A 13,342-nucleotide genomic window follows, 5' to 3' on the forward strand; every position below is an offset into this window, starting at 1 on the left:
GAAGCCAACGGAAAGCAGGCAAGGGTGCTTGAAGGGGAAGGCTAGACCGCGTGCTCGCCGGGCTCTAATTAGAAATCACGGAATCAGCTGCATACCCTTCCACTCAGGCCACCGTCATGAAGGAGTGTCAGCCCCTCCTGGCTGTTGTCCGTTGTGTGGCGAGTTCCTGTGTCTGTGCAATGTCACTACTACGCCTTCCCACTCCAGGAACATCACACACCAGGCCACGCGAGGGCAGAGACTGGGCTGGCGCTTGCCGCCCTGGATGAAGAGGGAGTTAGAAGCTGAGGGCCGGCACGATGGCTACGTGAGGATGAACTGAGGGGTCCCAGCTGATCATCCCATAGCTGTTTATTTTTCCAGCCATCGGTCTGGCCGACCCACCTTCGGGGGGGGGGGAGGGGTTGCTCGATCTCATTGTTGTGGGAAGTCCCACAGCAAGCTACGTGTTGGCCATCAACTTCCGATGAGCTGTTGGGTCTGTGTGAGTGGCACAGCTGGCGCCGGGCAGTGCACAACCTGCGCACACTGGGCAGACGCACAGCCGTGGTGTGCAAGACACTGAGGAGCCTCCCGCAGCAGGGGGTGAAAGCGGGCTAAGCAGCCCTGCGTGCTCAGACTGCTCAGTGGGAGTGAGAGGCCAGGACCAGCACACCACCTTCGTCCTGAACGGGCAGGCCTCGCACCGCTGAGCCCTAGTAAGTCTCTTGATCCCCGCAGCCTCCCCCTTTCTTCCAGTGGATATAGACCACATGTCTACCAGCCCCATGGAAAAGGAAGTTCTTCCCTGTTCTGGAAACAGGGCTGGGAACAAGGTAGGTCGCGCTCTTCCTTGTCAAAATTCATATGGAGGAAAACAATCAAGCTGTTTTCCCGAGTGGTGCAAGCTACAAGGAGATAAACAAGTGCGAGGTGTGGTGTGACGGCGAGTGGCTGCCGGCCGCCCCCTGAACCGCACGTGTCTGGAAAACCTGCCCAAGAGGCAGGAGCTGCAGGAAGAGGCGGGGAAGGGCACTCGGGAGACCAGGGAGCCTGGATTAGCAGTGCGGAAGTCTTGAGGCGGGAATGAACACGCGTGGCGTAGAGAAAGGCTGTCCTCTTCTCGGTGAGCTGTGGAGATTGGCCGTGCGGGTCACTGGCAGCGTGAGGGCTGCCTAATGTTTGCTCCCCAGTCAAGGCGTCCGCAGCAGGGCCGGATTGCTGGTGGAGGCCCCACTCGCTTCTCCAGCTCCGGGCTCTTCCACTTCTCTTTGGCTTGTGTGCTGGGTAATCTCCCCAAGTGTTTGGGATTAAAACCCAGCCACCTTCCCCTCAGGCTCTCTCTCGGTTCGGGCAGCTGACATTGAGCTGCTCTTGGAAGGTGAAGAAATATCATGTTTTTAAAACTTCCTCCAGGGCAGGCTGTTTCTGCAGAAAGGCCTGCAGACTTTAATTTTGAAGCACCTTAATCAAAGCCCTCTGAAGGGCAATTTAGGTCACAGTCCTGTACAATGAATCGTTTTCCAAGTAAAGCAGACCCGGAAATAGCTGATGAAACTGTAGAAGATAATGCAGAAGTTAATGCATATTTGATTTGTTTACCCCTTCAGAAAGTTCTTATCTGATCAGGAAAGCTTCTGCTTCCATCACTGAAATTTGAGGTCTCCTGATAGCTGAGATTCTGGAGTCATTTCACCATCCACCCTACTCCAGGGCCATTACAGGAAATAAAAGATTTATCAGTGCTCACAGCGGTGTCCCTCTCCCAGGCGCGGAGGCCCCTGCCTGAGAAGGGTCGCCAGATCCCCGTGAACCCAGCTGCGCAGCCTAGCCGGCCAAGGTCAAGCAGCAGACTCTGAAGATCAAAAGCCTAAGCTTTCATTTGCCCAGCAATTTGCATGTCCTGTAAAAGCCGTAACTTAGTGTTTCCACCGAGTGGATGGGGAGGAGAAGGGAGAGTGCCAGGGGCAGCCACAGGTCCTCACTGAGGTTAAAGTTCATCCTGTCTCCCCTCCCCCTACTGTGTTACTTAAAGATAAGTCAGTGTGGGATTTCATTATCAACGGCGAAATTTGAAGTCATAATGATTGCCTTGCCTGTGCTTATTAAGTGACATTGGACAGCCTTCTTTCCCCAGGACTTCTCTCTCTTCCTCGGTGTCAGCTCCAGGTTCCTTCTTGGCAAGGTTCAGCATTCGGTGTCACATTGTGCATGGCCTTCACAGGCCGGGCCATATCCATCCCTTCTCTCTGAAGCAAGGTCCACGTCAGATGATCACAGACACATAGACACGTACTCACTGCTCTAGAAAGACTCTGCATAGGATCTGCCGTCTTATCTATAAAACTGCATCTCTCCAAGCAAAGGCCTACCCAACGCCTCCCTGCCTGTGGGCAGTCATTAAGTGAGCAGAATATTCCGGGCGCTCAACACTGTGAAGAGGGAAGAAAGATTTATTGTTCCCATCTGTTTAGCCAACTGGCCCATCCTCAGTCCGGCGGAGAGGCTCTGCCCTGAACTGAACCTGGTGCCGGCTTCTGGGTGGGTTGTAATTTCTCTGTTCTCTTGGCGGGTACCAATATATCTGTGTCCTAACTGCCATGACACTGCCATTAGATATTGCAATAGTAGCATAAGATCTCTAGCTTGGGCTTGTTCCAGATTGTCTTGGATATGCTCGGCCAAGGTCAGGTAAATCAGACTCTATCCTAGGCACAGAGACTTTATGGGTTCCCAGTTGACCATGAAGTACAGCCGGAGGTGAGAGCCACTCGCTGAGGACTTCTGGCATGTCTGCGGGTTCTGTCAAGGCCTGGGGAAAATTGTCCCTTCTGGCTCCTTCCGGAAAACTCTCCTAATCCCTCCTCAACACATAGCTCTTGGAAAGTGTTCACATCATGTCATCTGGTTCAACACAACATTTTTCTGTTGACTTTGATCTTCTTTAACCCAATTTATCTTCAATTTTTAAAATGTACTGTGAAGCCAGTGACTCAGGAGGCTGAGATCTGAGGATCACGGTTCAAAGCCAGCCTGGGCAGGAAAGACCGTGGGACTCTTATGTCCAACAAAACACCAGAAAACCAAAACTGGCACTATGGCTCAAGTAATTTAGTGTTGGCCTTAAGCTGAAGACCTGCGGGACAGTGCCCAGCCCCAGAGTTCAAGCCCCAGGACTGATAAAAAAATAAATAAATAAATAAATAAAATTTACTGTGAGCTAAGAATTGCTAGATAAATCAAGAATGCCATATTCTTTAAAGACCTTTCATAGCCTTCAAAACCCTACCGCTTTAATATCTACTTGTTACTTTGTTACTGTTAGGTTTGGATTTAGTGGGAAAATGGACCTCTTATTAGGTCTTTGGTTTTAAACTCCTAAACCTCTTCCATTAAGTCTTTAAAAATTAAGGTTTAGTGAACTCCCACATGCACCTGATAGTGTTACCATGGAAGGTTTCAGCCTGATAAAACGTACTTAGAAATTATTTTCCATTTGCAGTTCAACGATGACAGCTGGGATTCTTGTGTCCACGTGTGTACACTGCATGCAGTGACCTCGGCCCCTTCCAGACTTCCTTCCCAGTCACACTGACAAAACATTTGAATTCAAGCATTTAAAATATCTGGTAGACATGGCCAGTCTGGAAAGGAGGAAAAGCCTGGGAATGGATTCCCGGAGCTGGTCCCCACCAACAGCAGGCCAATTAAATGCTGAGATCACTTGGGAAGAGTTTAATGAAGCATCTTGTCGACAGAGCAGTAGGAAGTGCATCTTCATCTTAAGTCTGTGGGACATGTACACATGCTGCCACGGCGCGAAGAGTGTGGCAGGAAGGGACCAGAAATCAAACTTACCGCCGCTCCCCCTCTCTCTGTCAATACAGGCGCTGCAGAGATATGTAGATATGGATAGATGTCTTTTGTCTGCGCCTTGCTCGGTCTCATCACCAGTTGCACACGGGAGCGGGGAACAGGCTGAGCCGGAAGCTTGCGTCTGGAAGTGGGTTTGTGGGGAGGGAGGCAGCAGAAGCAGTCCCGGGGCGTTGTGGCTGGAGATCACCGCTGGGGAAGAGGGACTGGTGAGGCTGGGAAGGGAAGGACTCCCGTGGGACCGGCTGCCACCGTGGCTCGTGCTCCCGGGAGCCGGCCTGTCGGCCGAGGATGCTGGCGGGGATCCCGTGTCTCCACTCGGGGCTCTGCCCCGGGAGCTGTGCCGAGGCTGGACTTGTACACATCCTGGGAATCAGAGGCAGAAAGGAGGCAGTTTTGCAGGCTGCTCGTCCACACCCTGCCCTGTCTCCCCTCCTTCTGCCTGGTGGCGGCCTGCGGATGGCTGGCCGCTACCCCATCCCACGTGGCGGGGGGCTGGGCCAGGCGCCGGTGGTCTGTCCAGCTCCACTTGCACCATTTTGCTGATAGACTTCTCCCTCGCTGCTCCATCCCGGAAGGCGGCGTCTGTGAGCAGGCCGCGTCTGTGAGCAGGCCATGTGGGAGCTTGGGGTCCGTTTGTGCCTGGACAGGCTGGGCTTTCATTCCCGCACTATCAGAGCCTCTGGTTTCAGGCCTTTCCGTTCGACTTCCCTGGGGTCTTGCATCCTGCCTGGCTTCCCTGCTGTAGACCTGGCTCAAGTCCAGCAGTCCAGTTCACGCGTGTATTTGCCTGCGTACATGTTAATCACGTTATTTTGTGAGTTTTGTATTTATTTCTTATCTGTTTTTAAAGCAGTTTTTCCCATCGAGAACGTCTTAGCGGAGCTCTCTCAGCATAGCGTTTGCAGGAAGTTGGCGTCGCGTTTATCTCCCTGTGGTCTGGAACCTGGGAAACCGCGGGTGAAAGTGAGGCTGGAGGTTCTCCCCGGATTTCCAGGATGAGTTTGTCATCACACTGGCAGCCTTCCCACTGGCCTCCCCGTCTCAGCCGGTGCCCAGCGACGCTGTCCTCCACTCAGTCCCTGTGCTGGAGTCTCACAGGGAGCTAGGACAAAGTCCCAGCACACGGAGCCCACCGTGACGCGCTGTGTTCATGTTCTCTCGCACAGGTCAGAACTGTGGCGGTTTGGTGCAGGGACCGAATGGCACCATCGAGAGCCCCGGCTTCCCCCACGGGTACCCAAACTACGCCAACTGCACCTGGATGGTGATCGCTGGAGAGCGTAACAGGATCCAGCTCTCCTTCCACACCTTCGCACTCGAGGAGGACTTCGACATCCTGTCGGTCTACGATGGACAGCCGCAGCAAGGGAACCTGAAAGTGAGGTAAAGCGGGGTTCTGGGCACTGTCTGCGGGGCAGAGACGTTGCGGATCCGGGTTCCAAAATATATGTGGGATGATTATTAAGTGTCATAATCAGAAAGGAAAAGTCAAGTCACTGCAAAGGGAAAACTAAGGATGTCAGGCTTTTGTCAAATCATGTACGATGTCTTGGTTATACTTGAAAACTTCTCCTGGAAAGCAATTGTTGACTTCATTTGTAGATTTCACATTGCTGGAGATCTGTGGAGCAGTGTCGTCAAGGTAATTTAAATCCAGTTACGGCGCATCATTGTCTTCAAGCACTGTGGATTGGGGGAAATCACAAAGATGAGGGAGCTAGAACAATTTAGACAACAATACAAAGAACCTTCAGTGTGTGAGCAAACACGCTCAGCGAGAACACCAGGTGTGGGCTGGGGAGGAACGGCCCAGGCTGCTGAATCCTCTGGAGAGATTTTCTTTTAGACAAGCAACATTGACTTTTTTCTTTTGATGTATGATTTTTACCATAAGGAAAGAAAAATAGCATTCCATGGAATTATTTAAACATTCCTCTCACGTCCACGTAGCATTTCTTAATTAGCACAGGAGGAGGAGTATCGCTTTCAAAGAATCAGATTTTCTTCACTGATTCTGATAAGTGATTTTTACACTTTTTATTGTTTCTAGTCTTTCCATATTTGAAAGACAAGGCATGTTTGTCAAATCTGTACGAATGAGCAATATCTTCCTCCTCAGTGAACTTATTTAAAAATATGCATCCATGGTCAACAAAGTCTACATCTTCTCGCTTTAAAATTCTGCATTAGTCAGAGGTTGTGTTTAATGTCTGAAAGTTTGAACAAAAATTGACCACCGGTAGGAAGAATTGCACTGCTCCAATAATAAAATGTTATCACTGCCAGTGCCAGCTGAAACATACGAAATCATAGATTATTAATAGGATTGTTGGGTGAAATACATAGCTTATTTTGATTTGTAAATCTAGTTAACAAATTTATGTCATCACCACTACATGGTGAGTGTATTAAATACAATGTGTTTCCTAATGTATTTTGAAATACTTTATATATTCACTATCCACTTTCAAATATAAAATACCTTCTTTTTCTGCAATATTTGTTGTCTGTGTTTAGAAACAAGATTTTTCCATTTATTATGGAGTGGTCCTTTCCTGTTTAAGTTGGCTAAATAAATCTTCTTTCATGTTATGGATTTATGGTGCTACCTTTGGTTGTTTGTACAAAGCTCCTGCAGTATATCCTTGGTCAGTTTGTATGAGATTTTTTAACTCTCACCCTTCTCTGCTAAATGTATTTACTTTATATCTGCATGTCCGACTCTTTGGGAATGATGGCATGTTAAAATAGCAAAGGGAAACAGACTGTACACAGTGCAGGGAAATAAATTAAAATGCACATTAATCAAGTAGCAACTCATAGAACTGACGTTACAATTAATTCTTTTTCATTAATAATGTCTAGTTAATATATACTAAAATGCCTTCAGTTTTCCTTTCCTTAATATTTCCATTTCCTATCGTTCCTTCACATAGAGAAAAATATGTTTTGTGTGCTAATTCGATTGACTGCCTGCTGCTCAGTAGCTCCAATAATTCATAATCCTCTTATTTCTGAAGGATGATATTAATATCATTTTTCTGTTAACAAACTCTATAATATGGCTTCCTTGTGCTCTTCAGTTTTATGACAGGAGTGAAAATGGAAATATTAAGGTTGGAACAATTGCACTTAGCATGTCTTTGCTTTTTAAAAATATTTGGTGGCACTGGGGTTTGAACTTGGGATCTGGGACTTGCTGGACACCGTGCCTGTCTGCAGCACAGTCTTTCTCTGTACGATGCCTTTGGGAAGCTGCCGTGACAGCCCTGGGCCACCGCACGTGGCTGGTTTCCTGTGTCTTAATTTGAGGGCCCAATGAGTCATATCCAAAATGGCGAGTCTACCCCGGGAAGCCACCCCCTCAATGGGGGATGGCTGTGTGACACGGTGGTCCTCAGCCTTAGAGAGATACTGTCAGCAAGAGACAAACAACACAGGGGGCCCTGTGAGTTTCTAGCGTCTGTGTCTGGATTTTGGTTTTTGTTTCTTGTCTCCTCCCATTGGGGACATCACCCAATAATAGGTCAGGTCTCAACTTGTGTCTTGTCCTTAAAGTAAGGTTGAAACTTTCATCTTAATGTCGAATGACATAATTCTTCTTCCTGTCTCCGCGCCTGGCCTGCTTAGGTGGGTGCCATTCTTAGGGGGTGCCCTGGCTCTTTGGGGGTCTATTCTAGCTATCGTAACTTCAATTGGCAAGAAAAGTCTGATCTGATGGGTAACTGCCGTGTTGGTTGAATACGTGACAATTAGAAGTAGGTGGCAGATGCTGTCGGGAAACGTGGAAGGAGGGTCATCTGCAGGATGACCCTCAGATAGTGGCAGGTTACAGGTGGTAGCGAAGGCCATTGGCTCCGGGGAGAGCACTGGGGTGATGTTTCCTCCCCATTCTATCGGCGAGCCGTTGACTTAGTCTCAACCACAGTCACCTGACCACACCTGAGCTGTGCTGGGGTGAGCCGAGGGAAGTCCAGTGCCGGGCAGTGCGGCCACCCAGGAGCTGTTCCAGAGAGCCGCCACGGCTCTGCTTCACGAGGGTCTTTGCAGTAGCTAAGAAGACACGCTGACGGGAGAATTGCTTGTTTGTCACTGACATGAGTATTTCACTGTAAGAGCGTGTCACTATTGGCTCACCACAGGAGGAAGAATTGCACTGCTTCAGTAATAAAGCGCTACCATGGCCGAGGCCAGCTGAAATGGACGGAATCATAGACTGTTAATGGGTTTGTGGGGTAGAACACATCTAGTTCATTTTGATTTGTAAATCTAATTCGCATATTTATGTCATCACTACTGCATGGTTAGTGTATTGAATGTGATGTGCTTCCTTAATGTATTTTGAAATATTTTATTTATATATTCACTATCCACTTTCTGAATGGACATAAGAGGCAGAGTTAATTCCTGGCTGCAAAATGGAACACTTAAGTTTAGAATAATTGAGTTTATTGCAGTTTGAACATCAAAATTTTAAAATTAGAAAAACTTAAACTATAATTTACACATTATAATTTATAAATGTGCTCTTCCCGGGCTAGTTCTTTAGTGCAAACACACTGACGACACATACAGAATTTGTACCACATGTACCCCATCGATAAATTCAGTTTTCACATGTAGGTTTGGAAAGCTGGAGCAAGACTTCTCCCCAGTTCCTCATTGACTTTTCTGAGCCGTCAGATTCTATTGATGAAAGCTGGGTGCATATTGGCACAGCACCTCATGCTTTCTCCCTCTCCACCGTGGTCTGATCGCTCAGTCACTATCCTAAAAGCTTGATGTTGCAGCAAGACCCCGTAGCCAAAGGTGCTTCCAGGAAGAGCTGCGGCGCGGGCTCTGTGTGCTTCTTTCTGGCTGCCAGGACACACACCGTGACAGTCCTGCCTGTTGTCCCCTCTCTGTTCCGTGATGTGTGCATGCAGCAAGTTGAGACTTCCAGATGGAAGCTTCCTGGTACCAGCAGCTCCACCCATGGCTGGGCTCCACTTCCAGGCCCCTCTCTGCGCTCCTCTTCCAGGAGTCCTCCCTGCACTCCTCTTCCAGGAGTCCTCCCTGCGCTCCTCTTCCAGGAGTCCTCCCTGCACTCCTCTTCCAGGCTCCTCCCTGTGCTCCTCTTCCAGGAGTCCTCCCTGTGCTCCTCTTCCAGGAGTCCTCCCTGTGCTCCACTTCCAGGCTCCTCCCTGTGCTCCTCTTCCAGGAGTCCTCCCTGTGCTCCTCTTCCAGGAGTCCTCCCTGTGCTCCTCTTCCAGGCTCCTCCCTGCGTTCCTCTTCCAGGAGTCCTCCCTACACTCCTCTTCCAGGCTCCTCCCTGTGCTCCTCTTCCAGGCCCCTCTCTGTGCTCCTCTTCCAGGCTCCTCCCTGGGCTCCTCTTCCAGGAGTCCTCCCTGCGCTCCTCTTCCAGGCTCCTCCCTGTGCTCCTCTTCCAGGAGTCCTCCCTGCGCTCCTCTTCCAGGCTCCTCCCTGCGCTCCTCTTCCAGGCTCCTCCCTGCGCTCCTCTTCCAGGCTCCTCCCTGCTCCAGCCCTGTGCACGTTTCCCCATGTAGCTCATGTCTCTACAGGCCTCGTCCTGAGCTGACGCTGTGATACAATTACGACTCCTGTTTCTGCCTCTGAGCTGTTCCTCTGCCACTCTGAGGTCCATTTTCCAGAACCCGGTTGCATTTATTTTACTTTCCAAGGGAAACAGAGACCACACAACCTTCCCTCTGCGCTTGGCTGGTGCAGGCCGTGAACTTCGCCCGTGTCCCTGGCAGTCAGCCCCCTTGCTGGACTCCACTTCTGTTCTGATGTTACTGTCCTGTGTTCACACAACCGAGGGCAGTGTCCAGAGTGAGAATTGTGGTGGTGAGGTCCGGGTGTGGGAGCCACAGAAGGCCATTCCTGTGGGGTGGCTCTGCCCTGCCCCCTCCCTGTGGGACAGCTCTGCCCTGCCCCCTCCCTGTGGGATGACTGTGCCCTGCCCCCTCCCTGTGGGGCGGCTGTGCCCTGCCCCCTCCCTGTGGGGCGGCTGTGGGGTGGCTGTGCCCTGCCCCCTCCCTGTGGGGCGGCTCTGCCCTGCCCCCCTCCTGTGGGGCGGCTGTGCCCTGCCCCCCTCCCTGTGGGGCGGCTGTGCCCTGCCCCCTCCCTGTGGGGTGGCTGTGCCCTGCCCCCTCCCTGTGGGGTGGCTGTGCCCTGCCCCCTCCCTGTGGGGTGGCTGTGCCCTGCCCCCTCCCTGTGGGGCAGCTGTGCCCTGCCCCCCTCCCTGTGGGGTGGCTGTGGGGCGGCTGTGCCCTGCCCCCTCCCTGTGGGGTGGCTGTGCCCTGCCCCCTCCCTGTGGGGTGGCTGTGCCCTGCCCCCCTCCCTGTGGGGTGGCTGTGCCCTGCCCCCTCCCTGTGGGGTGGCTGTGCCCTGCCCCCCTCCCTGTGGGGCGGCTGTGCCCTGCCCCCCTCCCTGTGGGGCGGCTGTGCCCTGCCCCCCTCCCTGTGGGGCGGCTGTGCCCTGCCCCCCTCCCTGTGGGGCGGCTGTGCTCCTCCCTTTTCTCTTGCAGGGCCCTGCCCTGCATCTCTGTCACCCTCTCTGATGTTGGGACTGACAGGTGACACGTTTTCTCTGAGTGCGAAATAGTATTTATTTGTTCAAAATCAGAGAAAAATTGAAGTTGAGCCAGACATCAGTCTCCAGCTGTGTTAACATAATGGTACTGAAGGCTATAGAGAGACCCATTAAAATATAGCAGAATGAATAAATGTGACCCCGTGAGGATACACTGCATCCTGCAAATGCGGAAAATCAACACCTATTATTCGGTGAGTATTGTGGGATACAGGGCTTCAGCCTTTGTCGCCACTTTCTCACGCTCTCTAACTCTTACAAGATGATTCCTGATTGTCTGCAATGAGGATAATGAAGAGGGTAGAAATGGAAGGCTCAGGAGTGTAGAAATTAGGAAGTCAGAATATGTGTTGCTAGAATATCACAGCTTTTGACTAGGTTCCCCAAAGTGCAGTACACGAGTGCACAAGCGTTAGCCACCCTCCACGGACCATTAACCGAGAGAATGTTTCAGCAGCGCGGCCTCTGAGGGCTGGGAGAAGGTTCCAGGTGCAAGTGGTGATATGGGGCCGGAGATCTGGTCTCATGGAATCCCACCCTCCGGTTGCAGTGTCACTGCGAGATTCCCCAGGGAGCCATTTGTGGGTGAATTGTGTGATAAAATCCTAGCATAGTCCATGATTCTCAGCCATCAGGTGGCTGCTGTGCTAGCCGAGGCTCCGAGGACCAAGGCCGGAGCCTGTGTGGAAGCCAGCATGGGCTTCGCCTCATCTGACACCAACCGGCCGTGGCACCCTGTGCCTCACCCACGGCTTGGGTCGGTGTGCTTGGCCAGGATGGTGCGGGTGAGCCTGGATGGGCACCATGGGTAGCCTGGACGGGCACCGTGGGTAGCCTGGACGGGCACCGTGGGTAGCCTGGATGGGCACCGTGGGTGAGCCTGGATGGGCACCGTGGGTGAGCCTGGACGGGCACTGTGGGTAGCCTGGATGGGCACCGTGGGTAGCCTGGACGGGCACCGTGGGTAGCCTGGATGGGCACCGTGGGTAGCCTGGATGGGCACCGTGGGTGAGCCTGGACGGGCACCGTGGGTAGCCTGGACGGGCACCGTGGGTAGCCTGGACGGGCACCGTGGGTAGCCTGGATGGGCACCGTGGGTGTGCTGGGACAGGCAATGTAGGCAGCAGGTGCAAATGAACAACAACAACAACAGCAAAAAGTTGGGGCTTCTTTGGTGGAGAGCTGGTGACCTTCACTGTGTGAGGGGCTTTGCTTTCTTTGTGGTTGTTTGTTGCTGTTTATTTTTTGTTTATTTTCTTTATGCAGCCCTGCTCCAGTATAGTGCTCAATACAAGATACTCATCGTAACCAGGGTGCGAAAGGATGCTAACGATCAATGCATATGATAGGTCAGCATGCTGCGCAGCCATAGTATAGATCTGATCATTCAACTTTTGAGATTCTTGGGCAAATGCCTTTATATTCCGTAACCATGGCATTAAATTCCTATCTTTTTAAATAAAATTTTTCAAATTCACAGCAGTCCAAGATGAATGTAGATAGAGATTATTGAGTAGATTACCTGGGTGTTGCAATGGATAGGAGAAGTAATGAGGAGATAGTTACTTTGCTCACGTGAAAAGAGCGCGTTGAATTTTGCTTTAGAAAATAGGCCATGTTAGACTGTCCATGTTCTCAGAAGGGTTTATTCTTATTAAATAAATGATGGATGAGAAGTCTCCATACAGCCCAGCCATGGGGCTACAGGCACTGTGAGCATCCCTGACTTCTGCTAATTGTAGCTAGCGGTGACTTTGCCTTGGATCTGGGACTCCACAGCCAGCCATCCCCAGAGGGTCACAGAGGGGTCTGTGCCAGCCGGGATCATTTTAATTGAGGTAAAATGTTACCTTAACCCAAAAAGAGGCTGTTACAGTGTTCCTAGCAGATCATCAGTGAGATGGCTAGAAGGTTTTCTAATTGTCTTTTTTATGTTTGGTTTTGTATGTTTTCTCTGTTTTTGAAGTTTTATAGTAAGTGTGTGTGTGTGTGTGTGTGTGTGCGTGTGCACGCACACGCACGTGCACGCATGCTTCTATTTTTGTGGCTGTTTCTCTATATTGCTGTTTCACTCTCTCCTCTCTTTCTTTCTCATATATTTATATTTACATCAATTTATCTTGCCACGGGGTGATTTATTCTATGTCCTAGGGGAGACAGGGCAGTATCTAAACCATTTCTGATTGTCACAGGTTGGTAGGTGTATGGGGTTATACTGTCTGGAAGTTACACAGAAGAGATGTACACATATCCCTAAAATGCTCAGGTAGTCAAAGTCAAAATATCCAAGTGCTAAGATAAAGTCTCTGTGATCACACCTTGTCTGTGATGACCTTAGACCTCATCTAGCTGCGACAGTTCCCCAGTCCAGACCTCCAGTGAAGGGGCCCAGCTGGGTCTGGCAGAAGCAGGGCTCTCCAGGAGTGCCAGAGAGGTGGTAGGCAGGCCATGAGGGGGGAACCGAGGAAACCACCAAAGGGACACATCAAATCTGAGACCGTGGGTGCAGAAAGAGGGTTCCGTACAGATTTAACCAAAATTAATGAAAAGTTGTTTTATTTGTTTCCAAAGGGAAATAAAATTATGTAACTATTTAACTATATACATAACTATGTATATAGCTATCCATATAGTTACATATACAGTGGGTATATATATATCTCCATATCTATCTATATCTATATCTATCTATATCTATATCTATATATATTCCTTGCCTTCTAGGACAAGGAAACACAAAGCATGGAGAAGTCAGTAAGATGTTAATTAGCTTTTATTCTTCATGGTAGGGATCTGTAAAAATAGGTTATTAAAATAGCTTATGGGAAAGTATCCATATTAATAAGCAATTGAGCTACAGTCAGACTTCCTATAATTTCTAGGTTTTTAAATA

General features: G+C 50.3%; 1 protein-coding gene across 1 annotated transcript in view; it reads left to right on the forward strand.

Annotated features, from left to right (window-relative positions):
- Window positions 1–299: 299 nt before the first annotated feature.
- Window positions 300–13,342, forward strand: part of LOC122125287 (CUB and sushi domain-containing protein 1-like) — a gene marked incomplete at its 3' end in the record, with an annotated part of 693,202 nt that continues 680,159 nt past the window's right edge. The window contains exons 1-3 of the mRNA XM_042699884.1: window positions 300–307; window positions 739–815; window positions 5,022–5,238. Coding sequence (XP_042555818.1) covers window positions 300–307; window positions 739–815; window positions 5,022–5,238 — 302 coding nt within the window. The remainder of the gene's footprint in view (window positions 308–738; window positions 816–5,021; window positions 5,239–13,342) is intronic.

Source organism: Dipodomys spectabilis, unplaced genomic scaffold (genome assembly GCF_019054845.1).
Source record: "Dipodomys spectabilis isolate Male_0828 unplaced genomic scaffold, ASM1905484v1 ptg000263l, whole genome shotgun sequence".
NCBI classification, from domain to species: Eukaryota; Metazoa; Chordata; class Mammalia; order Rodentia; family Heteromyidae; genus Dipodomys; species Dipodomys spectabilis.